At 37.9% G+C, this 27,666-nt stretch overlaps 2 protein-coding genes and 1 long non-coding RNA gene across 9 annotated transcripts in view; 2 read left to right on the top strand and 1 right to left on the bottom strand.

Annotated features, from left to right (window-relative positions):
• Positions 1 to 27,666, bottom strand: part of LOC100679775 (multiple coagulation factor deficiency protein 2 homolog) — a 230,935-nt gene that overhangs the window by 27,884 nt on the left and 175,385 nt on the right. The window lies entirely within an intron of this gene.
• The window catches only part of LOC107981668 (ras-related protein Rab-32), a 229,075-nt gene that overhangs the window by 176,978 nt on the left and 24,431 nt on the right, over positions 1 to 27,666 (top strand). For all 4 annotated transcript variants that reach the window (XM_031928297.2, XM_031928298.1, XM_031928296.1 and 1 more), the window contains exon 3: positions 22,983 to 23,308. In XM_031928297.2, the coding sequence (XP_031784157.1) occupies positions 22,983 to 23,308 (326 nt within the window). The remainder of the gene's footprint in view (positions 1 to 22,982; positions 23,309 to 27,666) is intronic.
• Positions 78 to 5,675, top strand: LOC107982152. 2 transcript variants are annotated; one of them, XR_004227370.1, is made up of 3 exons: positions 78 to 885; positions 1,558 to 1,907; positions 5,353 to 5,675. It is a non-coding gene; the product is annotated as an uncharacterized LOC107982152 (long non-coding RNA). The 2 variants fall into 2 exon arrangements; XR_004227369.1 differs by having other exon boundaries at positions 78 to 1,090.

The following is a 27,666-nucleotide window of genomic DNA, read 5'->3' as shown; positions in this document are numbered from 1 at the left end:
TATATACACACGCATATATATATATATATATATATATATATATATATATATATATATATATATACGAATAATTACGATAATGAGATGCATGTACTTGAAGTCTGATCAGATTGATTCTGACACACGATTGATGATGTTACGCAGTCTGTGTGAATCTGTGCGAGGTTTAATACGAACCCACAATTGACTAGGTACGTGCGTACGTACAGGCGCTTAGTCAGCGCTACACGAACAAAAACTTGGCCCTCGACGCACAGGTTCACCATGCCTGTCCTCGTGCTCGGTGGGTCTCGGACTGTGGGAGTCGTACTTCAGTACATATTCCACAGAAAGAGACTACGCCGGCTGGGGAGCCTCTGTATATCGGAGGTGCCTCGGCTGACTGTGAGTATGCCCAGTGCTTGTGCACAAAGTGCTGGGAGCCTCGCACGGGCAACCTCTCAATTAACAGACTAACACGATATTAACTCTGTATTTGTTTACAGATAAGAATGTGCTGACGCTTGAGGAGGCAGGATGATTATTGAAGGTCCTCAAGGAGGCGAAGCCTCAAGAAAAGGCGTCGACAGCAGCTTTAGTGAAGCCCAGGATTATACCAGATAAGAAGTTGGATGGGCCATTCAACCTGTTGAAAAATCAACTAGGCTTGAGTAGCAAGGAAGGGGACGGCTCTCCGCCTCTCTCACCAGAGACTGGAGGAGCACACGTCCGAGTACAAGCTTCTTCGACAATAAGACCATGGGCAGATAAAACTGTGAACGACGAATGTAATGAAGAAGAGGCTCAGTTGAACCTGTCAGGTTCAAAGACTAAAATGACGATATCTCCGTATAAAGATTGGCGCAAAGAGACAGACTAGGGTGCACCTTCTTGGATAATCCAAATGTAAGTAAAGATAGGTTTAGATTCAACCCTAATAACGCTTCTTTCAGCAAAACAGATAAAACAACGAAGTTGAGTAGTATGCTTGGTAACACAAGCATTAACGACTCTAAGATGAAGCAAGCTAATATTACGAGGACGTATAAACTGAAGTTAAACTCTGAATACGCCACTTTTGACGATTTGCTATTCTCAGAGTTGAAGTCTCGTAAGTTGTATTACGTACTTGATCCGAGCCAACACCACTTGATAGACAAGGAAGAATTGGCACATGATAAAAACATCGTTCGGGAGATTATTCTCAATAATATTGACGAAAAATACCATATGTACACGATGAACGAGAAAAACCCGGGAGAACTGATTAAAAAACTTAAGGAGATCAAACGAAATGAGTTCAGGTTAAACGCTCACACTGCTCAGAAACGTCTGTTCAATGTGAAGTTTAACAAGATAAAAGAATCGGCATTTGAGTTTTGTCTACGGTTTGAGACACTTGTACGAGAATACGAAAGTATAAGCGGTATATCCAAGATGTTGAATACTGAAAAGAAAAGCTTATTGTATAACACTGTTTTAAGTGCCTTTCCGGAAGTAGTAGCCATTGAAAACATATCTGTACACGGTACAGGTAAAGGTTACGCGTATAGCCAACTAAAACATTTTATATTTCAGGTTGATTCATCAAGAACTGAGGACGAAGTAGCCCTACTCGGCGAAGCTAAGAATAGCCTCAGGGAGGCTAGATCCAGAAGCAGAGACAGAGATCACTCTCTGAAACACTGTAATCGCTGCGGAGAGAAAGGACACATGAAAAACGACTGCACACACAAGACAGTTAAATGTTTTAACTGTAACGAGTTTGGACACATCGCCACAAATTGTCCGGAGCCAAATAAGAAACGAGACGCTCCAAGAAGCCAGTCGCCTCGCAGGAAGCAAGCCAAGAGAGATGGACGGTCTCCTAGGCGTACGGCTTCGAAATCTCCGCTTCAGGCGATCTCCAACTCCAGCGAGAGAAAAAGGTAATGTGAATGATAAGATAATAAGTATGTATGCCAGTTTGAGTGAAAATGGTAGTACAGTAGAAAAATTCATTGTCGATTCGGGTGCAACAGAACACTTAACCAATTCCAAGCTGATCCTGACACAGTTAGGTGAGAAATCGAGTTATGTGATTGGATGCGCAAATAAGAATAGCAAGGCTGACATTAAGTCTACAAGTCAAGGCAGGGTCAGGTTTGAATTGGACAACGGAAAAAGCATAGATTTAGATCGAGTCATTTACGCGGAGAACCTCAGCAAGAATCTCTTGTCACTAAAGCGTTTTACAGATCAGGGCTTAAGTGTACATCTTGACAATGAATTGATAGTCATGTATGATCCCAAGTCTAATGAAAAGATCCTTGAAGGATACTTTGATGATCCATTTTGGTTTATCGATTTAAAGGTTAAAGTAGATAAAAGTCAAGATGTGCACAATGAAGCATTAATTGCGTTAAGAAATAAGAAACACGTGAGGTTTGAAAAGAATGAGTCTGGCAAGAATGAGTCCGTTGAAAACACGGTTATAAAAATATGAGAGTAAAACCAGATGTTTGCAAAGTTGAAGACGTATCACAGATTAAGACACGATGAATCTATGGCATATCAGATTAGGGCATACGTCATTGCAGAAGATTAAGGGCTTGAAGAAATTGTATCCAGACATCAAAGATTTTAAAGATACAGATCATGGCAAATGTCTTGAGGACTGCGAAGTTTGTAAGCTGGCTAAAATGAATCGGCCAAAGTTTCAGAACGATAGAGATATGGCAACGAAGCCTTTACAACGAGTCAGCGCAGACACGATGGGCCCAATATCTCCGATGACGCATCCGAAATGGAACAGATTCATCGTAGTAGTAATAGACAACTATTCAAGATTCGCCATGGCTTATCCGATGGTGCATAAGTCAGAAGCCACTAACTGTATCGACGACTTCGTGGTTAGATGTAGGAATACCTGTGGTGTGGATGAGAAATTCTGTTATCTGGACTGCGACCAGGGAACAGAATTCACCAGCAGTAAAACTAAAGAAGTACTAGATAAGTATGGAGCAGAGCTGAGAATAGTCTGTCCATACACTCCTCAACTGATTGGTATAGCTGAGAGATATAATCAGACTATACAGAAGATTGCGAGGGCCTTGATGTTCGACTCCGGATTGCCAGCTTACGCTTGGGACCTTGCACTAAAAGGCGCAGTGTTCATCTACAATTTGATGCCACACAGTAAGCTGGGATTCGAGTCACATCTAGTCAAACTGAATCCTGAACTGAGGCTGAGGATAAATCAGTTGAGAAGATTTGGCTGCATAGCTTTTGCAAAGGTACAAGCAAAGCAGGATACCAAATTTGACAAAATGTCAAATAAATCAGTACTTGTAGGGTACACTGACACAGGATATTTGCTCCTATGCCCAGAAGATGGTAAGATCTACGAAAGTCGAAACGTGCAGTTCATAGAAAGCAAAGTATTCGGAGACGTATACAAGTCGGATGATATAAAGAATTGGACTGTTACAAACGAGACAGTAAATCAAGAGACTTGGCTGCTGACTTTTGACAAAGAGGATATTGATGTTGAGAAAGAAGTGCCTGCACCAAATAAGAGGGGTAGACCCAAGAAAGAAAGTCAAAAACCGGTAGCAGAAGAGGTCAAGTATGTCAGAGATAGAGCTGTTACAAGAAAGTTAGCCAAAGAACAACAAGAAGCTCAAGCAGAAGCTGAAGAGAACAATTTGGACGAAGCTGAAGGTTTGAGTGCAGAAAGTAGATTTGCACTACTAACAGCAATAAACGGAGATCCAAAGTCATTCAGAGAAGCCATGTCAGATCCAGATGCTGATAGGTGGCAAGAAGCAGTAAGCAAAGAACGAGAAGCCTTGGAAAAGAATCAGGTTTTCGAAGTAGTCAGCAGATCAGCAAACGACGGTAAAAAGATCAACGTCCTTGATTCCAGGTGGGTGTTTAGAAGGAAATACAATGGAACTGAATATCCGGACTACAAGACCAGGATCGTGATAAGAGGTTTCAAAGATATGAATCTCTACGATTTGTGCGAGACATACGCTCCGGTTTCAAGATTGGCACTAGTAAGAGCCGTATTGTCTATCACGAATAAGTGAAGTGAACGAATGATTTCACGATGTGGCAACTAGATGTAAAGGCAGCATTCTTACACAGCCCTATCAAACGAGATATCTTTATGGAGATACCTGATGGTTTTGAAGAGTACGAAAATCAAAGACAGAACAAGGTTTGGAAGTTATGCAAGTCTTTATATGGCTTGAAAACAAGTCCAAAAAAAACTGGAATTTGCACTTTACAGAGTTTGCAAAGAGACTGGGATTTACTACATGCAACAAGATCCTTGGCTGTTTGTTTACACGAAAGGTAAAGTATGCATCATCTTGTTGCTGTACGTAGATGACATACTGTTGTCAGGAAACGATGTACCACGCATGAAAGAGATTCAGCAAGAGTAGAGCAGAAAATTTGATATGAAGTTCTTAGGTGAGCCTAGAGAATTTCTAGGGATAACGATCACCAGAGATAGGAAGAAGAGAATCATCAGACTGGATCAGCACAAGTTCATAACGAAGATGCAAGTGAAGTTTGGGTACGCTCAAGCTAGAGCTCAACCAACTCCAATGGTCACGAATCAAGTTTTGAACAGACAACGAAAGTAAAGAGAAAATGAACCCACAGACGAACGTATGGTATATCAACGATTGTACAGAGAAATAGTAGGTTCTTTGCTGTATCTGGTATCAGGAATGAGACCAGATTTGACTTATGCTGTAAATGTCTTGAGTAGACACCAGCTCAATCCAACTGAAAACGAATGGAAGATGGTAACGCGAGTGTTCAAGTATATTGCTCACTTGAAAGAATGTCAGATGACGTATAAAAGTTTAACAGACGGTATGGAAGCTTACTCAGACGCAAGATTCGCTGATTGCAAGAACTCGTTGACAACGAGTGGTTACGCTGTAAAGTTACATGGAGATACGATCGCATGGAAAACCCACAAGTAATCCTATGTAGCTCTGTCAATATGCCAGGCCGAATATGTGGCCCTTAGTGAAGCCTGTAGGGAATCGATAGGGATGTGTCTATCGATAAAATTAATTCCAAATGTAATTAGCTTCCCAATCGTAATTAGCTTCCCAATCATCTTATGGTGCGATAACAAGGCGGCAGTCGCCTCCACAAAGATGGATGGGAGTAATAAGTTGAGGCATATGACAGAGGTACATGAGGATTATGTCAAGCAATGTGCTGAAAAGGGTTTGGTTAATATTAAGTGGATTGAATCAAAGGAGCAAAGAGCGGATATGCTTACGAAGCCTTTGCCCTCTGAAAGTCACAAATAATTATCTAATCTTTTATTAGGTAATTAACATATATTTCTCTATGTTGCAGAATAGCTTAATCATTCCACAGCAGAGGCGCAATGGAAGGCGAAGGAAGATCGAACGAGAGGGTCAGGAGAGAACGATCCAAGGACACCGGAAGACACCGGGAGTGAGTGTTAGAATATACGCTGTCTCCCGATGCCAGCGCCTCCCCTCGACCCTTCTCTCAACGACGGCGCCTAGCTCGGCAGCGTCTCGCGTCGCCGCCTCACTCTTGATCCGACGCTCGCTCAGTCAAGACCACGCTTACGATTAAGCTTACGCTCTCACGTACTTTTGTTCACTTTCTCGTTTAAGAAGTTAATAAAGCCAAGTTCAGTTTATCCCTTATATACAGTGTAACACCTTTCTTTATTCACCTTTCATTTTACCTATAGTTCCCCGGCAACATAATAACAATAAATAATTAAAATATGTAATTTACTTGTATATAATTAGATGCACTCTGTTACAATGCCGCTACCCTAAGCGGGTCTTGGGCGTTGTCGTCCAGATCGGACGGGTGGGTGCCTATCATCACTACACAGCGCGTCCTTAGGTTGCGGATAGAGGAACAGCACCTGAGAAAAAGGTTAGCTGCGAATAAATTGAATAAGCAGCCGCGGACAGCCGATAGGAACAGGCGTGGGTGTGATGAGCCCACACTGTCGAACGCATTCATCTAGAAACACTACGCAAGCACCACAACAACAAAAACACTTCACATTATCTCTTATCTCTCAATCTATCTCTTTCATCACACATTACAAAAATGGGCAAAAATCCTGCTGCCGAGGAGGATGCGGGAGCGATGACAACTGCCCCGAAAGGGGATGTGTAGAATGATTCGTCACCTGGTCTTACGCGGTAACGATGCCAGCGAAGGCGCGTTTCCTTGCAGGGGGGCGTTAGGATGCGAGAATGAAACCGTAGTGTGTCTGACGACGAATTGACACTGTCCTCGTCAAAGTCGGAAAGCTCTCATACTTAGTTCTAGAGAGGTATGGGGGTTATCACCTCTAGAACGGTGGACTCACCTGCGATCGGAACAGGATCCGAAGCGCGCGGGTTTAACATAACATCATGGCTCAAAAAAATCAAGTCCGAACCAAAAGGGACTTAAGGGCCGGAACTTGGAATGTTCGCAGTCTATACAGAGCAGGTGCGTTTAAAGAACTCGTAAAGGAAGCTGATAGGTACAATCTAGATTTGGTAGCAATACAGGAATCGCGGTGGCCAGATGGCGGAGTACTAGCATCGGGTAACTTCACGTACCTGTATGGGGCCGGGAGTGGGGGATCTCTAGGCACCGGATTTCTCGTAAGCAAAAGCATCATACATTCGGTTAAAAGTTTCAAATCCGTCAATGATAGGCTCTCGTACATCATTATCGAAGGGGAATGGTATAGATATGTATTTATTAATGTACACTGTCCTACGGAGGACAAAGAAGAAGAAGCTAAGGATCTCTATTACGAAACTTTAGAGCAGGTAATCGACCAGTTCGCGTCTTACAACACAAGAATAGTATTAGGCGATTTCAATGCTAAAATAGATAGGGAGGAAATGTTTAGGCCTACTATAGGTAAGGAAAGCCTGCACGAAGCCAGCAATGATAACGGTATTAGGGTCATAAATTTCGCGGCGGCAAAAGATCTTATAATCAAAACTACGTGTTTTAAGCACAAGAACATACACAAGGCAACGTGGACATCGCCGGACGGGGCCACACAGAACCAAATTGATCATTTCCTCATTGAAAAAAGACGTCATACTAATGTTCTTCACGTAAGGGCTTACAGAGGGGCAGATAGCGACTCGGACCACTTCCTAGTAGTAGCCAAATTAAGAGCTAGACTAGTAGCGAATCAAAATAGTAAGCGAGCAAACAAGGTAGAAAGCTTCGATATTGAGAAACTACGAGATAGAACAGAGCGAATTAGGTACCAGATAGAAATTAATAACAGGTTTTAGGCACTTGAAGAAGCAAACACATCGCCGGAGGGGAATGACGAACCGAATAGCTTATGGGGAGACATCGAAAAAACGGTAAAAGAGGCCGCGAACAAAGTACTGAATTAGATAGCTTACAAAATAGAAGCGATAGGACCGTAAAAGAGTATTCTAACGTAAGGAAACAGACGAGCGCGATCTACAGAAATAAGAAGCGGGAGTATCAAAAGAATCTTATTAGGAGAATAGAAACTAACAGTAAGGAAAATAACCCCCGCGAAATGTACAGAGGGATTAACGCCATCAGAAAGGGTTTTAGGAGTAGAGCGCAATTGATGAAGGACGAAAACGGGGACCTCGTAACAAATGACAACGAATTACTGTCGCTGTGGAAAAATTATTTCGATAAATTATTAAACATGCACGAAAATAGCGAAGACTTAGGGGACGAAATTCACACTGCTGAACCCCACGTGGAGGAACCGAGCTACCAAGAAGTAGAGGCCGCGATTAAAAAACTAAAAAACAATAAAGCCGCGGGAAATGACTCTATACCAGCTGAGTTACTCAAATATGGGGGCGTCGAGCTCACTTTCAAAATCTATAAACTAGTATGTGCCATCTGGAAAAATGAAATAATACCCGAAAATTGGAAGGAATCTATCATTATACCAATTTTTAAAAAGGGGGATAAGATAGACTGCAATAACTATAGGGGTATTTCACTTTTAGCAACGTGCTACAAAGTTCTGTCAAACGTAATACAAGCTAGACTCACTCCATTCGCGGAAGACATAGTAGGAGATTATCAGTGCGGATTTCGGCGCAACAGATCGACGAGCGATCAAATGTTTACCATAAGACAGTTGTTAGAGAAAAAGTGGGAATTTTGCGAAACCATACACCAACTATTTATAGATTTTAAAAAAGCGTACGACTCTATTAAGCGAAGCAAAATGTATCAAATTCTAGTACTTCTCGGTGTACCGAAAAAACTCGTGAGATTAATTCAAATATGTCTGAACGGAAGCACGGGAAAGGTCCGAGTAGGCGGTAATGTATCAGAACCCTTCATGATACGCGATGGTTTAAAACAAGGGGATGGGCTCTCTACGGTGCTGTTCAACTTAACGTTAGAGTATGCCGTTAGAAAAATGCAGGTTAGCCAGCTGGGCGCAACGCTTAATGGAACAACGCAGATACTAGGCTACGCAGATGATTTGGATATACTGGGGGATTGTAGGGAAACGGTAGCAAGAAACGCGGAAATCCTCATAAAAGCGGTGGAGTATACAGGGTTAGAAGTGAGTGAATCAAAAACAAAGTACATGATTGTGGATAAGCTAGGCATCTGCAGAGGGGAGGAAGATCTCAGAGTTGGGAATTTTACTTTTGAAAAGGTTAGCGAATTCAGGTATCTGGGTACGACCATAAATGATAGAAACGAGATTAATGTCGAAATAAATAAGAGACTCCATTCGGGTGATTCTTGCTTCTACGCCGTGAGTAATTTACTTAAGTCGAGGCTGTTGTCTAAAAACGTTAAAATAAGAATATACAGGACAATAATACTGCCGGTGGTTCTGTACGGGTGCGAAACGTGGGCTCTCACTAAGCAGGCGGACAACCGGTTTAGGGTATTTGAAAATAAAGTCTTGCGAAAAATATCCGGGCCGCAGAAAGATGAGGAAACCGGGGAATGGAGGAGACCACACAATGATGAGTTACACAATCTGTACGCGTCACCAACTATTAACAGAATAATAAAATCGCGCAGATTGGGATGGGCAGGGCACGTAGCGAGAATGGGAGACGACCGTACGGCAGCGCGTGTCATGAAGGGCAGGCCGATGGTAACGCGACCTCTAGGTAGACCTAGACGTAGATGGGAGGACAACGTAAAAGCGGATCTAGTAGAAATAGGACGGGTGGGTGTCGATCGGAGAGGTGCATCTTGGGTGGGGTTGACACAAGATAGGGCAGCGTGGAAGGCTTGCGTAGATGAGGCGATGAACTTTCGAGTTCCAAATGCCATGTAAAAAAAAAAAAATAATTAGATGCACTATTTTTCAGCTGATCAGTTTCGTCATTACTATTATTAATCCCTGGTCCCAATTGAACATTTGAGGCTACATTATGCCTTTTCAGTGTCCTACGTGGTACGGGAACATCGGACTCTCGAAAATATTTTTTATATGGTACACGATGATCAGCCATTAGGATTATTATAAAACAACCCTTTTTTAAAATAAAAAACACTTTTTTCACTAAAAAACGTAAGGCCAGTGAGTCTCGATGAAAGTAAACAAACACGTTTTAAGAGCATAGATTTTGAGACTTAGTTGGAGGGTGACCTTACATATGAGATGAAAGCGTTCCGCTGGAACCGGAACGGTAAATTCCATGTTCCGGTAAGATTCTTAATATATATATATACAGGGTGACCCAATTTAAACGGGCACCGCTCATAACTCGTCAGGGACAGCCACAATCGAAAAAATGGTAGAGACCAAAGTTGTAGGATATCGAAGGGGCAACCCGATGGTGACCTTGGATTTGACCTTGAATGCGTTTTTCAAGGTCATTTGAAGGTCAACTTTGGATTTTTAAATAGGAACCCCATTCTTTTATTGCGGGAATGGAAAGAGCGGTAAATTTTACGTTCAGAATGGTATGTTCGGTTGCGGCACTGAAGGTCATCTCAATGTCCTGCAGCCAGAATGAAACCCCGCCTACGTAATTCCTCTAGCAACGCCAAATTAAAAAAAAGTGGTAGAGACCAAAGTTGTTGTATAGGGGGGGGGGGGGAGAATTGTGACCTCGAATTTGAGCCAGTCCTACAAGGTCATTTCAAGGTCAAATCCAAGGTCACCATCGGGTTGTCCCCTCGATATCCTACAACTTTGGTCTCTACCAATTTTTTTAATTTGGCGTTGCTAGAGGAATTACGTAGGCGGGGTTTCATTCTGGCTGCATGACCTTGCGATGACCTTCAGTGCCGCAACCGAACATACCATTCTGAACGTAAAATTTACCGCTCTTTCCATTCCCGCAATAAAAGAATGGGGTTCCTATTTAAAAATCCAAAGTTGACCTTCAAATGACCTTAAAAAACGCATTCAAGGTCAAATCCAAGGTCACCATCGGGTTGCCCCTTCGATATCCTACAACTTTGGTCTCTACCATTTTTTCGATTGTGGCTGTCCCTGACGAGTTATGAGCGGTGCCCGTTTAAATTGGGTCACCCTGTATATATTTATATATATATATATATATATATATATATATATATATATATATATATATAAATAATATATTATAAATAATATATATACGCTATAATTTTAAGTAGTTTAAAAATTATTACACACATATATACACACGCGCGCTCACACACACACACACTGCACATACACACAAACCAGAAACCACACACACACACACACACACACACACACACACACACACACATATATATATATATATATATATATATATATATATATATATATATATATATATATATATATATTTATACGTGCCTATGTTCAGTCTCCTCCTCGCGCGAGTACGGATATATATATAAATGTATTCATATACACACACATACATCATCTGTTAAAGCATAGCATAGAGCAGGTCAAGGAAAGTCTTTAACATTTTTTTTTATAAATAAATAAATAGTTGAAATCCATCTTTGAGAGTAATAAATTCAGAAAATACTTACGGCTTTGGGAGTGATTCTCTATAATTCGTGCAGCATTAAGAAAACAAAAATAAACTGCTGATTCTTTGTTATTTTAACCTTTGAGGTTCTATTTTGTCTTGGCTTTTTTAAATGTGTTTAGCTAATCATGGAAATGTCTCAAAAAATAACAGTTACTCACGCTCACGTGAAATTTACAAAAGAACCAGACAGAGCATGGTTTGTGCATCTTGACATGATAAAAGAGTTTGAAAAAGATCGTCCCAAACATGTCAATGACTTTTTATAAGATAAGTGGTATCATGTTAAGTGGTACGATGCTAGGGTTTACAAGCGTGTTATCGTCAGAGCACAAATTTCATCTCTAATATGTAAGTATTAGTATTATTTTAGCTAGGCTTATGAGAAAAAATTTGATTGTTGACGTTTCTGATTTGCAGCTGGTACCCAAGAAGAGATGGAAAAAATTATAAAGTCACGTAGTCGATTTGCCCCGCTTACTCAAATGGCAGATTTTGATAGTTCATCCTTTCATACTTCCACGGTCGATGAAGAGACAATTGTCAGCGCAGCACCAAAGGTCAGATCCCTAATTTTGCTATGTTTTCGATAATATGTTCTTGGTTTGCTTTCAATGTTTAAGTCATTCATAGATCAGTAGGGCAGATTAGGGCAGTCTTGGACACGGGTCAATCTTAGCCATACCAATAATCTCTCATTAAGTGGCCAACATGGTAGCTTCATGCTATATTGGTTTTTGGTAGCTTTACCTTTTCCAATAAAATGTTTACGCCTCACTCTTCCCTACATGTATTTTTCTCTTTCGCATAGCAAATATTTGTACAAGTGTTTGCTATGTGATTAAGCTGCTTGAATTACTATAATCCGTCAATTCTTCTCTGTTGAAACTATTGACATAAACTATTAAATTCGATTTCATGTAAAAATTTGGAACTGATATATGTAAATTTTTACAAGAATCAAAAAAAAAAATTGTAAAACTTGACGCTAAATTCTACATAAAAGTGTGCGTCAAGATGAGTATGTAAAATTGTACGTGAAATTTTACATGTAACCTTACTTACATTATAACCTTACTTAAAAATACCGTATATGATTTGCATGATAAAAATTGAAACAATTATCAAAAATAATAATAATACATTATGCAACAAGAAATGAAACGAATAATTTCAACGGGTTAGAGTTTCATGTAATTTGGATAACTCATAAAAAAATTGTTTTATTGTACGATAAATTCTTATAAGACAAATTTAGATACTTGTAAATGAAAAAATATTTTAGCGTGGCGCAGAGTTACAATGAGGTTTTTAGTGTTGTATATTGCATTTTCTAAATCAAAATAAGCAGTATATGTTACAAAGATTTGTTTTTATAATTCTATGAATAATTAGCGTTGAAGTTGTTTTAACATTTATATACAAAAAATGCAACCATCATGCCTTAAGGAGGTTTTACCGGTATAGGTAGCTATTCAAAACAAAGTCCACTTTTATTTTCTCAAATATATGTGGGATATACTTAATAATAAAGGTTACATAAGTCAGGGTACGACAAATAATGATTTGAAATTCACATTAAACGATTTTATTTCTCAGAATTATGAATAAAAAGTTTCACAGTAACTGATCTCACTATTTTTTTTTTTTTTTTGAGGTTAAGTGTACATTTCTTAACTTTTATTTGTTTATTGCTACGCTCACAGGTTCCAAACCATTTTTTACAAGCACTCAAGTTATTCGTTAGTTATTCAACTAATGTTCTTTCTCAGGCTCCAAAGTTTCAATATACTTAAACTCAGTATTTGTTATAGTAAAATCTACTTATATCCCGAATTTTATCATTTTCTGAACCGACAATCTGTTACTGGTAGGACCCTGGTAAAAATATCTTATTAAATCCGATTCGAAAGATAATAGGGTTTAATTGGATTTCTTAATCGGAAATTATCGAATTAAAACCTATTTAATCGATTAAAATCTATTTAATCTGATTATAAGTTTTAGTCGGTCTTAATCGGATTTAAACAGTTGTGTTTTTAAATAAAATGTTATATTTGTTGAACACGTACAAACATAAAAACGACTGAAGCATAAAAAAATAGTAAAATGATACGTATTTTTGTTACAAATCTGCATGTAGACTTAAGCTGTTGTGATCGTGTGAATCTTGTGCAAATCATATATGGTACAGTTCTATGCAGAATTGATGTATATAATCTTCTAAATTTTTCACGACAAAAATTTTCAAATTGGAGGTTTTATTCGGATGATACTATCGTTTTTATAGGTCAGAAAGGATAGTTTTCAATTGAGGGATCGGATCGCGAAAGGGTGTACTGCATTCATAATTCTAATAATTCAGCAATAATTTAAAAAAATTTTTTGATTACTTCGCGCGGTAAACGGGCGACCCTCAGTGAGGCCGATGGGTGGAAAAAGGGAAAAATTTAAGCTTCATGAGAAAAAATCATTCAATAAGGCCCTCCACGCGGGAAAATGTTCGTTAAGTAATGTATTTTGAGGATGCGAGTCCCTCAGAATGTACCTCAAAGCTAGTAAGTACCCCATAAACTTAAACCAATTTTTACGAAATTCGCTGATTTTAGTATATTTCCGTTACTCATTACTTCTTATTAGAACATTCTTTTAAAGAATATAGTTAGATTTTATCTTATTTTATGCCAAACCAATGTTATTTTTTAAATAATTCTATACGAAAATCGGCAATTGTCGAAAAAATTGGTTGAAGTTAATAGGGTACTTACTAGTCTTACTTTTTGGACCCATCGGCCACACTGTGCGACCGTATACCGACAGGGAGTTACCTTACCGATATCGGTATCATTTATTTTTTGATAATGATTTTCGAAATTCCGGGAGCAAATGACCAAAGGTAATGATATACTGTCCTATCACCATACTAAATTTGAAGTCGATTCATTTAGAATTTCTATAGCAGCCCCGTGTTCAAATAAGCCTGGTCTTTCCAACATATGTTTTCCATTCGGGAATATCTCTTATGTTACTTATTGAACTTGTAATTTCCAGAAAAAAGAAAGCACTATTTTGAAGGAAGCAAAAAGAAAGAATGCAGAAATAACCATTCGTAAGATGAATTCTAATACGTTGTTGCAAACGAGAGAAGAGCTGACTTTTACCGCACTCGACAACAATAATAAAAATTCGGAGAAGAAAACAAAAAAAAAAGCGATGTGAAAACGTCGATGCCGAAAAAAGTTAGTTTATGTATTCAAATAGTAAGTTACTTAGAGCATGGCGCTATAATCGGGCTAAAAAAAGAAGCTAATGCAGATAAAATCTAACAGAATGGGGCTCAAAAACAAGCTAAGACAGGGTTAGTGAATGGTATTGCGCTCGGGAGTCGATATAAAATATTAATTGTAAATATTGTTTAGTTTTTTCAAGACATCAATTAAAATCAAATGAAATCAGAAGCTATCTTTCAATGGCTTTATTAATATATTTTGATGCAGCTATCGGTGTTTACAAACAAAAATATTTTTTATTTGAAAGAGGTGCATACACTCTCTCCTGACAATTAAGTTCTAAAAGTGTGAGCTCCCTTATTTCCAAATTATTGGATACAAAATAAACTCCTATGTGATTAATTTAAATAAAATAGGACTTGTCCAGTTTTTTACTCCGATTCTGTCAAATTTTATCTGGATCTATGTATTCCTAACTCTTTGCAATCTCTATCCGGATTTCCTTTGAATGTATTTTGCGTTAAATCAAGCATTGGCGTCATGATACCTAAAGCCAAACTAACTCTAACGGCATTTCATGTAATCAGGGTTGCCCCATCTCGTTTCTTCTTGTCCGTGAGCTGCCTCTTACGACTCACTGTTTAATTCTGACACTATTTTAAATCACTTAGAGCTCATTGGTATCATTCATGTGTTTACAGGAAAGACAACCTTTGGCAGACATAAGCAATCAACCAAAAGCTAAATCGCTAACCAAATCTTCTCTGATAACACCTATGTATCCGTCGTTAGAACATTTGCGACCACTAACACCGTCCTCATTGCCATTTCGCACAAGCATGCGGGTCGGTCCCAAAGGTCGAGCCGCAACATGCGATTTCGATGGCGAAGGTAATGTGGGATCACAATTAAGCTTGCAATCGTCGCCTCGTCGAAGTCCATCGAAAGCACACCCGCCATTGGTGCTTCACTGCCCATCGAAATAGCATTCCCGATCGATACCTCAATGGAGCCATTTGCCATCAACGCCTCGTCTGAGCCCATCGCCAAAACAAAGTCCCTCTCTATCACATTCTAGGAGTTCACGGTCACGGTCACGCTTTAACAGTTCGCGCTCAGCATACTCCGACTCCTCCATGCTCTCAACGTTCACCGTCGCGTTCGCGCCCTCAACATGCACCGTCACCTACGCGCTCTCAGCATGCTCCGACTCCTCCATGCTCTCAACATTCACCGTCGCGTTCGCGCCCTCAACATGCACCGTCGCGTTCGCGCCCTCAACATGCACTGTCTCCTACGCGCTCTCAACAAGCACCGTCGCGTTCGCGCTCTCAACATGCACTGTCTCCTACGCGCTCTCAACAAGCACCGTCGCGTTCGCGCTCTCAGCGTTCACGGTCCCGCGCACATTCGCGTTTTAGGCGTTCGCGGCCACGTTCGCGCTCTCAGCGTAGATACAGATCGCGAACTCCACCGTGGAAGAGATTCGACTTCAGAAGAAAAGTTTTGAGCTCATCGGATAGAGAAAATGAAGGTACATATTTAAACATTTAATATAAGTATAGGCAAGTATTAAAATGTTATAACATTTTGAAAAAATCCGAGGATATTTCTCATCCCATAATCGTCAGACATGATTGGGAATAATTTCTCAGAAAATTTTTATTTTCTAACGATTCATTACTCCTTATTGTTCAAAAGAATTATAATTTTTGAATGGCACATAAGTAACATGGAATATTGTCACAGATGCAGCGACCTACTGGATTATTCTCAAATTTTGGAAACCGAGATTGTATAAGATGTACGCAAAGCGAAACCTTTTGAATGCTCCAGGTATGCAAATGAATGTTTTAGATCCTTGTATGAAATAGTCTTGTGGAAATAGTTGTTGACAAAAAATTGATATGTTTGATATTAATTTTAGAAGAAGCAGAAGCACATCGGCATTATAAAATATTTGATGAAGGAAAGGTATTGATCCCGTGTTTGTTAGTTATTCATAACATTTATGATATGTCAGAGTAAATAAAACATTACAAAATTTTTTTGCAGCGCATTTATTTGGGACAGGGTATTACTTCACGAGTAGATGCTTGGAGAACGCTGCGAACTACAAAACCATTAAGCACTTTTGCTGCGGGGGCAGCTCAGCTGATATGGAAAAAAGAGTTGCCGTATTTTTGTTTGGACCTCAAAAAAGTAAAGAAAATTGTTCCCGGAGAGAAGTCGATTCAGCTGTTCTGTCCAAATAAGTTGGAATTATTTTTTGGTGAGATATACAGGGTGACCCAATTTAAACGGGCACCGCTCATAACTCGTCAGGGACAGCCACAATCGAAAAAATGGTAGAGACCAAAGTTGTAGGATATCGAAGGGGCAACCCGATGGTGACCTTGGATTTGACCTTGAACGCGTTTTTCAAGGTCATTTGAAGGTCAACTTTGGATTTTTAAATAGGAACCCCATTCTTTTATTGCGGGAATGGAAAGAGCGGTAAATTTTACGTTCAGAATGGTATGTTCGGTTGCGGCACTGAAGGTCATCTCAATGTCCTGCAGCCAGAATGAAACCCCGCCTACGTAATTCCTCTAGCAACGCCAAATTAAAAAAAAGTGGTAGAGACCAAAGTTGTTGTATAGGGGGGGGGGGGGGGAGAATTGTGACCTCGAATTTGAGCCAGTCCTACAAGGTCATTTCAAGGTCAAATTATTTTTTTTCAAACTTTACTTTTACTTTGTATCCGAGATGAAATCCCTTCTTAGATGTTCTCTGTCCAGCGGCCAAGACGCAAATGAGCCCTCGCTAGCGTCCAAACATAAGTCTCGCTATTCCCCGAATGATCCCTTCCGACGGTTAACTTGCGCATGACTCCTCTAGGTGGTCGCCACCTACCTACCCGAACTCCTGATGTGCGAAAAATAAAAATGGCTCCCGAAATAAGCCTTTTAAAATAAGTCCCGCGCTCAGTCTTGCCACCGCGCCCCCTTCGAACCTTCCCCTACGACGCTTAACTCACGAATGATTTTCAAGCAGGCGCCCCGGCCCCGCGCCGTACCTGCCGCCCGAACTTTCGATTTGCAAAAATAAAAATAGCCTCCGAAAATTGTCGAAAGAGTCTCACACTCGGCCTTCCGCCAAAAATATTATTTTTTTAATTTGGCGTTGCTAGAGGAATTACGTAGGCGGGGTTTCATTCTGGCTGCATGACCTTGCGATGACCTTCAGTGCCGCAACCGAACATACCATTCTGAACGTAAAATTTACCGCTCTTTCCATTCCCGCAATAAAAGAATGGGGTTCCTATTTAAAAATCCAAAGTTGACCTTCAAATGACCTTGAAAAAACGCGTTCAAGGTCAAATCCAAGGTCACCATCGGGTTGCCCCTTCGATATCCTACAACTTTGGTCTCTACCATTTTTTCGATTGTGGCTGTCCCTGACGAGTTATGAGCGGTGCCCGTTTAAATTGGGTCACCCTGTATACGTACAAAGTAGTTAATATACATGTATTGACTACTTTATTATATATATTATATTATATCATATATTTATCAATTTAACAGGTTTGTGCGCAGATTATATACATAATACAAGATCGTATAAAAATTATTCCATTGATAAAAGGCAGTATTTGATGAATACATGTACGACGGCTTTGTCTCAAAAAGTTAAATATGAAAGAAGTTTTGAAATAGAGGTTCAGAGTAGGCGTAGTTTAAGCCTAGTTCAAAACTAGTTTGACGATGATCATTGAGATAATCCAAGATTACAGAATAATATATGTTGTTAATAACAATGAGTTTATAATAAATATAATTAATACATAAATAAATCGATATAAGTTCGTTAAGAGTATTGTGTATTTTCACGTAAAAATGTTTGTGATAATATTTCAATTGATTAATAAATGTAACCTATATATTTAAATATAAATTTGTTGTAATTGATTCTTAATTGATCGGCCGCATATTAAAATGAGACCCAATTAAGTTTAATCCAATGGTGCTACTCACAATCAGTATTAATAGTTATAACTTATACTACACCGTAATACAATTAATTTCTTATACTTATACTCTGCAATTAACTTTCAGACTGTAGTATATGATAAATTAACAGAAATTATCGATTAATGGCTTTTCTTCTAATAGCTAGATTGATTAATTAGAATCGTCTAAAACTAATATAAAATTTTCCAAAATTGTTTTGGATACAGTTTTGGACTGTCAAAATATTTTTCGTACCCGTCCCGATTAGCTATATCGATTCAGAATCATCTAAAAATGATAAATAACATGACATATTTTGCAATTGTTCGACTCGAGAATTTGGGAACCAAGTTTCAACCCACCCACTCAGAATACCTTTCTTTTATCCGATTATACGTTCACATAGTTTTACAATACGATTTTCTACCATGATTAATTGATTAAAACCAATTTTGCATATGAAAAACTCCTGATCTTCGTCAGATGTAAATTTGACCTGTAATTACAGCTGTAATCACAGCTGTAATTACTGCTTTAATTACAGCTGTAAGCACAGGTGTATATTTTCGATAGAGTTTAACAAATTATATACATACACGCATATATATCACTGACAATTAGAGAAACATAATAACTATTAAAGAATATTATTATGCACCAACAATATATGCAATACAATTTACAATTTAAAATTGAAAAGTCAAAACAAACTAAAATCGAAAATACTAACTAAATATGGAGTGTAAACTTTAATATTAAAATTGGACAAACGATCCGAATCATAAACTACATAAATATAACTTGAATAACACTATTAGTAATCACAGGCAACTTCACTTCTTACACAATTTGCTAGCATGGCTTTTACGGAAAATCAGAGAATTATTAATTTGCTAAAATACATTAGCTTATACTTTTAACGCACAGAATGATATTTGCTCCATAAATATGTATCTCATTTAACCTTATTCACAGAATTAAGAACTATTTAGATAAGAACACATCTATTCAAGAGAGAGCACACAGTGGGACTGCCGTCGTTCAATTAGTCGAAAACTATTTATAAATATAATTATAAATTTTATATGTTATTATCATTACAATCCCTAAAATCTTTTATACACAAATCAATTGTCATTAAAATTTAACATTATTTTCTGCTGCAGCAGATCAATAAAAGTATTCAAATAAAACTAATTAGTTTTATTTAGATTATGCCATTGACGAATCTGAAAACTTGATATGTTTTTTAAGAATACGAATGTCTTCTATAAAACATGGTCAGTATATTAAAAATACTATCCGGTACCACAATCGGTAATTAGAATAGGAAAAAAAAACGATGTCTCCTGTAATCGTCAAGTCTTACCCTATTACAGTTTAATAAATTTATCAATTTGTGTCTATGTGTGTGCATGTATGTGTGTTCATCAGCGAACCTTTAAATATCAGCGAGTGCCTTATGTAAAAAGCAAAGCGTTTTCCTTTTATTTTTACTTAAATGTAACATTATTAGAATTCAAAGCTAAGGAAAATTTTTTAAACTAGCCACTTTTTAGCGATTTCTGAAAATTTAGGAACAGCCAAAAAGACTTGTTTAACGTTTTTTCATAGAAAAAATCGGCAGTAACATTGTCGAACCCCCTGATTTTCTTACTCTTTTTTATCTTATGTGCTTTAATTAATTTAATTAATTTTATTCTAATTCATTTGATTACACGTTGTTCTTTTTCGAACATCAAAATTGGTGTTTATTATTTATTGTAAATGGCCTGTGTGCCCATTTTGGCCCGGAGGCACACCTCGGGGCATGTATGTTTCGATCGTGGCTACTTCGAGCTAAAAATTCTTGGTTATATTGTTACTCTAACAGGCTGTTTAGCCAATTATGTAATTAGAAAATTACCAGACAATTGCTGTCTTATAGAACACAATCATCTCATAGGCTCCTCGAGAAATTCATAACACTCACCTCTTACTTCAGACAGCCAACCTCAGCGCAAAAAATCATTCTATTCATCACATTTATGAAGTGATTTTTTGAGTGATTTATCAATGCATCACGTAACGTTTTGGCTCTATTTATCACTTGATAAATCACTTGGTACATCACTTATAGAATTTTTATATTTGACGCAATTAACAGAAACTAATGTAATTATGGATCGTCAGCGTAGTAATCCGCCATCCTACTACCTGAGCTATTTTCGCTTATACAGAACTTTAGTTTAAATTTTATTTGTATACTATTATACGTAAGCAACCTTTTTCAATTTCTAAAATTATTTTGATTCGAGTATATAAATGATGACATTATTTGATGACAATTACATGCAATCCTTGCGCTAATACTATATGAGATTAACTGATAAGCTATGTAAACTGTTCCATTAGGATGGTAGACTACTACGCTGAGGAACCAGGTTCAAGTGTCGGCCAGACAAAATTTTTCATATATTTATTGTTTAATGTTCTTAAGATTTTTAGTAAATAAACGTTTTTGTAATACTTTTAGTTATGTCATAACATTAATTTCTGTTAATTACGTTAAATACAGAAATTCGATGAATGATTTATCAAGTCATAAATAGCGCCAAAACATCACGTGATAAATCACTTAATTAATCACTCGATAAATTACTCGAGAAATTAATTGATAAATTACGTAATAAATCAAGTTATTTTTGCGCCAGAAAAACAGCTACTATCACCATTTTCGCCATCTTTGCCTACTTTTGCACATCGGCTAAAACTCCTCCGACAAATGGACTCTTCTCCTTGCAAGCAACAGCGCAGTGACTTGGATTTGTTTAATAGTCTTAGCTATCCGCAGACTAAGACATAGGTGACGAAACTCCAGCCTGGCTTTCCAATTTCAAGCTGCAGTATGATGAGTAAGTGACCGAATATAGACATGACAAAATCGCCACACGCACTACCTTGGAAAATCTTTTGAATTGTGTCACCGATCTTGAAAACACTACGAAGCATACGATCGCTGAACATAAGGTAGATATTGCAGTACTGCGCTCTGAGATCGCCTCAATAGTCAGCAGGGTCATTTTGAAGAGCCACTGTGAAGATCACCCACCGTCACACACGTGACTGGACCTCTTCATTGTCAAGGAGAAGAAGTCTTCTCTTGACTTTAAGAGATTAGAGTCACTGTTCATCGCGAGGCATGAATTAATTTAGCTTCGTTTTCGGTTCAAGAAACCTTCTACCTGTGGAAAAAACTATTAATTATTGCTGTTTAAAGCATCTTGAACCTGCTGGTACCTAGCAAGCTCTTTGCCTCAGCCTTGTTTAGTTAGTGACTCATCCGCGGCCTCCTGAGAATTCGATTCTGACCGTCTTACTTATCTCAGCGGCTGCAACTCTGGGACCTAGTGCTCATTACGTATTTCCTTGCCGCATCATCCCTTACCACTGCTGTATTTTAGTCCTGCAACCTTATTTAAACACTATGCCGCGGTTGTAAATCAACATTCTCCTGTTTCAGAAGACAACTTTCAGAAAGTTTGTAATGTCTCTGTTGTGTCTCATCCAGTCTTTGACCTTTGCCTAGCCACTCAGGACAAAGTACAGAGCGCTCTACTTAGCGTTCACTCGAAGTCCTTAGGCTCTACTTCGAAGCCGTTCGTTTATACAAGGCATTCCGGATCAGTGAGCCAAGGCATTGAGCTTCACTTTTCACAAAGCATAAGCCGCAATCCTCTAGTAGGGGCGTTCCTCCAGAACTAGATATTCCTGCAGCGAGTTCTGAGATGAGAACTAGGGCCTTTTAGGTTCAGGGTGCTCACATCTGGAATTCTCTTCTTTTTGTTCTGCGAAATCTGCCTTCACTCACCTCATTCAAAAAAGCATTGCGACGATTTCTATTGGCTCTCGACTTGGGATTGCCCCGACTCAACCGACATTGCTTTGAAGTTAAAAATTATTTCTAAGTGAGTCTGACTTGGCATTCTGACTGTATCTTTTTTTTTGTCTGTGATACAAACTCTGCGTTACAAATTGTGCGAATAGACTGGTCTATGACCAAACCGTAGCAGTGCAATTATGAGTGCGACTGTGATGACATGAGATGATATGCCTACGTATTATCGATCCCAAGTGCTATTGTATATATATATATTTTATTTATAACACTCACTTATTAATACCACACCTATTATTCTGGTACGCTGAGTACTACTCAACACGCATGCTCAGGCCGACTAGACCTTGTCAGATAAAACTTTTCTTACAAGCACACTCGAAATTGCAAGTCGCTGACGTTTTCCGCTGGTGAGGTCGGTAGGAGAACTGTCGAATCGTGTCACGATCTCGCTTGGCGCCTCTCTTCCGCCCGTAAAGGCCCGGTCGATAACGAAGCCTGATTGGTCAAGCGAGGCACGAGATGAGTTGAGTGGCTGATTATCTAACGCTAGCCCAGGACAGCAGACATTTTCCTCGAGCTCGCAGTGGTTGTCGAGTTCCACAAATTCTAAACACGTTGATCGCCTTTAACTTGACTTGATCTTTGGAGAGAGTTGCTGCGCAAACGTAAACACACGTTTTTGAACAGCTACGACGTACCACGTGGCACCTTTTTACTATGCGGTGTAGTAATTTTTATCAAATTCGTAGGAATATTTAGCGATACATTTTTCTCCGTGTATTTAATATACTTTTCTTCAACATAAATTTCTATGTTTCATATCTACTAGTATAACTATTTTTAAATAATAAATTAAAATAAAATTTTTTAATTTTAGGTCAAGAACGATTCGGCAATATGACACGTGTGTATTACAAAGAAGCAGTTGGTGCATTCATAGTTTTTGATGTTACAAGAAGTGCAACATTTGATGCGGTTGTCAAATGGAAGCAAGACTTAGATTCAAAAGTTCAATTATCTGATGGGTCTCCAATACCGTGTGTTTTATTGGCCAATAAATGTGATCAGCAAAAAGAAGGCATTGTTAATCTACCTATTAAAATGGATGATTACTGCAAGGAAAAAAATTTTGCAGCTTGGTTTGAAACATCTGCAAAAGAAAATATTAATATTGAAGAAGCAGCAAAATTTCTTGTCCATAAAGTATGATTATTTATGAAATATTCCTAATACTTGTTTTTATAAATCACTTTGAATTTTATAGATCATATTTTAAAAGGAAAGCCTGAGCGGATTATGGCTCGACCTTACAAGAATCGTTATCGTATTTTAGGAGTAACTTTTCATTGGCACGATAAAAATATATTCGAAATTTCTACGTGTTTTAAGACTATTTTCCGCAGTGGAAAAAATCGGTGCGACACAACTAAAACATTAAAAAAGTTATCTACATAAGTGTAAAACGTTAATTCTAGGAATATGCAAAAAGTTGTGAGATCAAAAAGTCATGTGAGATCTCACGCCAAAATCTCATGTATATTTGCAAGTCAAAATTATTCATACATCAAAAAAGACAATCAATGATCTTTAAATGGAGATTGGTACGCCTTATCGGTGCTAGCATCCGAATGATACATACCTAAGAAGGTGTACGATTCAGAGCTAATTTTTGTCATTTTCATAAAAAAAATTTGTATGATAAAAATTACAAAAATTAGCTCTAAAGTGTTATAGTACACCTACTTTCCGATATATCATCCTTATAGTAGCATCGACAAGGCGTGTTAATTTCCATTTAAAGCTAATTAATTGTATTTTTTGATTTAAAAATAATTTTGACTTGTAAATATACATGAGATTTTAGCGGAAGATCTTGCATAAGATCTCAAGAGAGATTTTTCAATACGGAATAATATAACAGTGGTCCTAATTCATTGTTCGCACAATAGCCGTTTCGTCATATAAATAAAAAATGCGATTTCAAGTTTTTCTAGCGCTAAATAACATACGACCAACTTCAGTTGAATGGGAGAATTTTTACGTTTTTCTATTTAATTTTTGTTTAATTGTGTCCTTGTGGTACAAAGTGGGATAGTAGGATTGAAGTAAATAAATAAACGTAAATTTATGATTGATATGGCACGAAGCCTTTATTCCCTTCATTGATATAGCACTATTGCCAGTATATTTTGATATCCGCACACAGTATAATAGTATGAACTGACCGAATTTATACAGAGTGAATTCTTCTAGAATAATAGCGAGAGAATCAATTTAAAGCAAACAAAATTGCACAAATACAATAGCATTGAAGTCTTACAAATCTATAATCATCGGTTGATAACGTTGCTTTTGGCCAGGCTGTAGAGATTTAAAACTGCCTTATTGTGACATGATTTGTTGCAGCAAACTGAGTGTGCGATCATATAAAAGATGATAATCAGATAAAAAGGTATATGTTTTTCACATGCATTTCCGTTCCTTATTGTTCGTTATTAACAATTTATTGCAAAAAAACGCGATTTTGATCTATTTTTGCTTAAAACTTTAAAACTAAAGGAGCTATTGGAATACCCTATTGAGATGATTTGTAGAGACTAAAAGTATCTACAAAATGAGAGGTCAAATGCCTCAATCGGATAATTAGATCCTGAGATAATCAGGGAAAACCAGAAAATTAGGTGTTTTTTCGAAAATTCATAGCTTTGACATTTTTTGAGCTGAAGCGCTAAAATTTTGGGAAAAAGTAGGAATGGTGTTCTTTATTTGTGAAAAAGTTGGGTGACGTCGGATTATTAGTTTGCTCAAAATCGCGATTCAAAGTTTGCCGTACGCTTTTTTCCGGCAGACCTGTATGCTCTACCGTAAGTCCGATTGAAATTTCAAAAAAAGGGTCGAAAAGTTGACATTGTGCACTATAAAACGTAGAGTTCAGTTTTTCGATCACGTGCCCGAAAGCATGCAAAAAACTGCAGCATGCGTCATAAAGTTCGTGAAAATTGGCCGAGCGCGGGCTTGCAGTCGAGTAGTGGAGACGCGCGTGTATATATATATATATATATACACGCGTCTCCACTATATATATATAGGCGCGCGGCGCGCACGTTACCTATCTTTGCATTAACATTTCTCAGGATTAAAATCATCCAAATAGTTACAGTAGGTGCTACAGTAGATTCGGTAATTTTAAATGAATAGTCTACGCATGCGCAGGAACATGGATAAAATGCCAGAAGTTCGGAGTAATTATCTCAGGACGTAAGTATCCGATTAAGGGGTCAAGCCTGGGTTAAAAACGAAAAGATATTCTTCTTACCAAAAAATTTTTGATTTGATGTAATTTGAAAAAAAGAATTCTATTGAAAATATATAAAATATACACCATTTTTATCGAAAAAAAACATATATATACCTTGTAAAATCATTGACCAAAATTCATGACATTTCACTATATAAATAAGTGTTTTCAGTCACTTGCCACGGCTTTTTGAAAGATCCGGACCGTCTTCTTTACTCTATCCGGGCTTAAAATGTACCTTAAACATGCCCCCTCGGGCCGATCGAGAGATATTTCTAAAAAATATCAATTAAACATTGCTAGCAACAAATTTTGTTACATCAAATCAAAAATTTTTTGGTAAGAAGAATATCTTTTTGTTTTTTTGCAGGATTTAACCCAGGCTTGACCCCTTAAGGCGTTCGACCTTTCATTTATAGGTATTTCTATTCTCTATGAATCATCTCGTTAAGGGCATTCCGATAGCTCCTTTAGTTTTAAAGTTTTAAGCAAAAAAAGATCAAAATCGCGTTTTTTTTTAATAAATCGTTAATAACTAACAATAAGGAATGCAAATGCAAGTAATACAGAAAAGGAACAACGCAATCATTGAAACAAGTTTGTTATCGATTTGCCTGTGACACAGAAGCAAGTCCGGTTTTCAACAGGTCTTACAATAATAAACAATTTGTACTTAGTATTCGCGAAACAAAAAATAATAGTTTAAATAGAGAAATATTGCATAAAAGAATAATGAAGGTCACATATGCTCGAAGTCTTACTGCGTAGTACACTTACAATGAAACGTAGGATGCTCGTGATATCTTTGTGCGTGTTAAAAGTTAATCGCACAAGGATTGTTCAAAATGCTTAAATAACCAACTTTGAACCCTTGTAACACGAAGAGAATTGATCGAATCGATCTGAAAATTTACAGGTAACATCGTGGCGACCTCTAGAACATATCCCCTAAGTTTGGGCAAGAATTTTTTTTTACGCACGATTGGTCAGAGGACCACCTTTATAACAAAAAAGAGCGGGAAATTTTACGTTTGGAATGATATTTTTGGTTGGAGTCCCAAAGGTCATCTTAAGGTATGGAGCCAGTATAAAACCCCACCTACGTAATTCCTCTGGCAACGCCAGAATTAAAAAATGGTAGAAACATAAGTTGTAGGATATTTTAGGGGTGCCGAATGGTGACCTTGAATTTTATCCTATCCTTTAAGGTTATTTCAAGGTCGAATTGATTTTTTTTTTAAAGCACTACCCACATTTTTGTCTTCGGATTCTGAAAACGTGTAACATGTTGCGTTTTAAACGAAATAGTCAATTTAAAATAGAACTTATTCCTATTGTACTATTTCTTGCGTTTCGTCATTATAAAACTTGATGTTCAGGACCCACGACGAGGACTTGGTTGGATAGATCACATCATGTTTTCTTTACTAGTACAAGCTTCCGCATACACGGTACTTCATTTCGCTGCATACATAGTACTTCGATAAATCACTTTGATTGATATGAAAAGTTTTACACTTCACTAATTTAACTTTACCTACATATTAAGTAAGTGATTATCTACTTATTAAGAGGATGTCGAAGCAAAAGTTTCCGAAACGCGCCAGTGGAGCTTCTGTCAGGGGAAACATTCAGATTTCCAAGTTAAATTGTATTAATATTAGAAAAAATAAACAGTTTCGAGATGTAAGAAGAGCAGAGTGCAATTGCTATGGTCATTAGGTACAATTTTAGCACATTACCCGTAAGCATAAGCCCTTCATTTTTGAAAAAGTCTTGAAATACAAACGTGCTTCTCGTGCTCAGGTAAGCGTCATCTGATCGCTTGGCTGCCGCTCTGGCTTTTTGGCTTCTCGGCTCGCTCCGCAAATATTCCTTTGCTTAGTTCTACTTTTCGGCGATATTGTAAGTAAGTACGTGGAGCAGAATGTCAACACGATGCTGCAGTATTAATTTGAAAACTGAAAGTGCAGCTTCTATGGTGTATACGCACTTTCAAGCAGCCTATACTTACCGCAATCTCGCTCGCGAATCGGTTGCTTGCGGTACGTTGTTGATTCTCAGTACAGTAAAAAAAGTACGGAAAAGTGATGCATGGAAAGATATGCAGTAAATGAGCGCATGTGCGATATGGAACCATATACAAGTCCAACAAGAAAATTGCTTAGAGGTTATACTTTCTTTCTGTTACTACTCCTGATGCTGCTCCTGCTATGCTGATGAATTTTTTATATGCTAGCTACTGTAGAGGTGTAAAGTCACC

Source organism: Nasonia vitripennis (genome assembly GCF_009193385.2).
Source record: "Nasonia vitripennis strain AsymCx chromosome 4 unlocalized genomic scaffold, Nvit_psr_1.1 chr4_random0005, whole genome shotgun sequence".
Taxonomy (NCBI): domain Eukaryota; kingdom Metazoa; phylum Arthropoda; class Insecta; order Hymenoptera; family Pteromalidae; genus Nasonia; species Nasonia vitripennis.
Note: the sequence above shows the minus strand (reverse complement) of the source record. Positions and strands in the feature narration are given on the sequence as shown.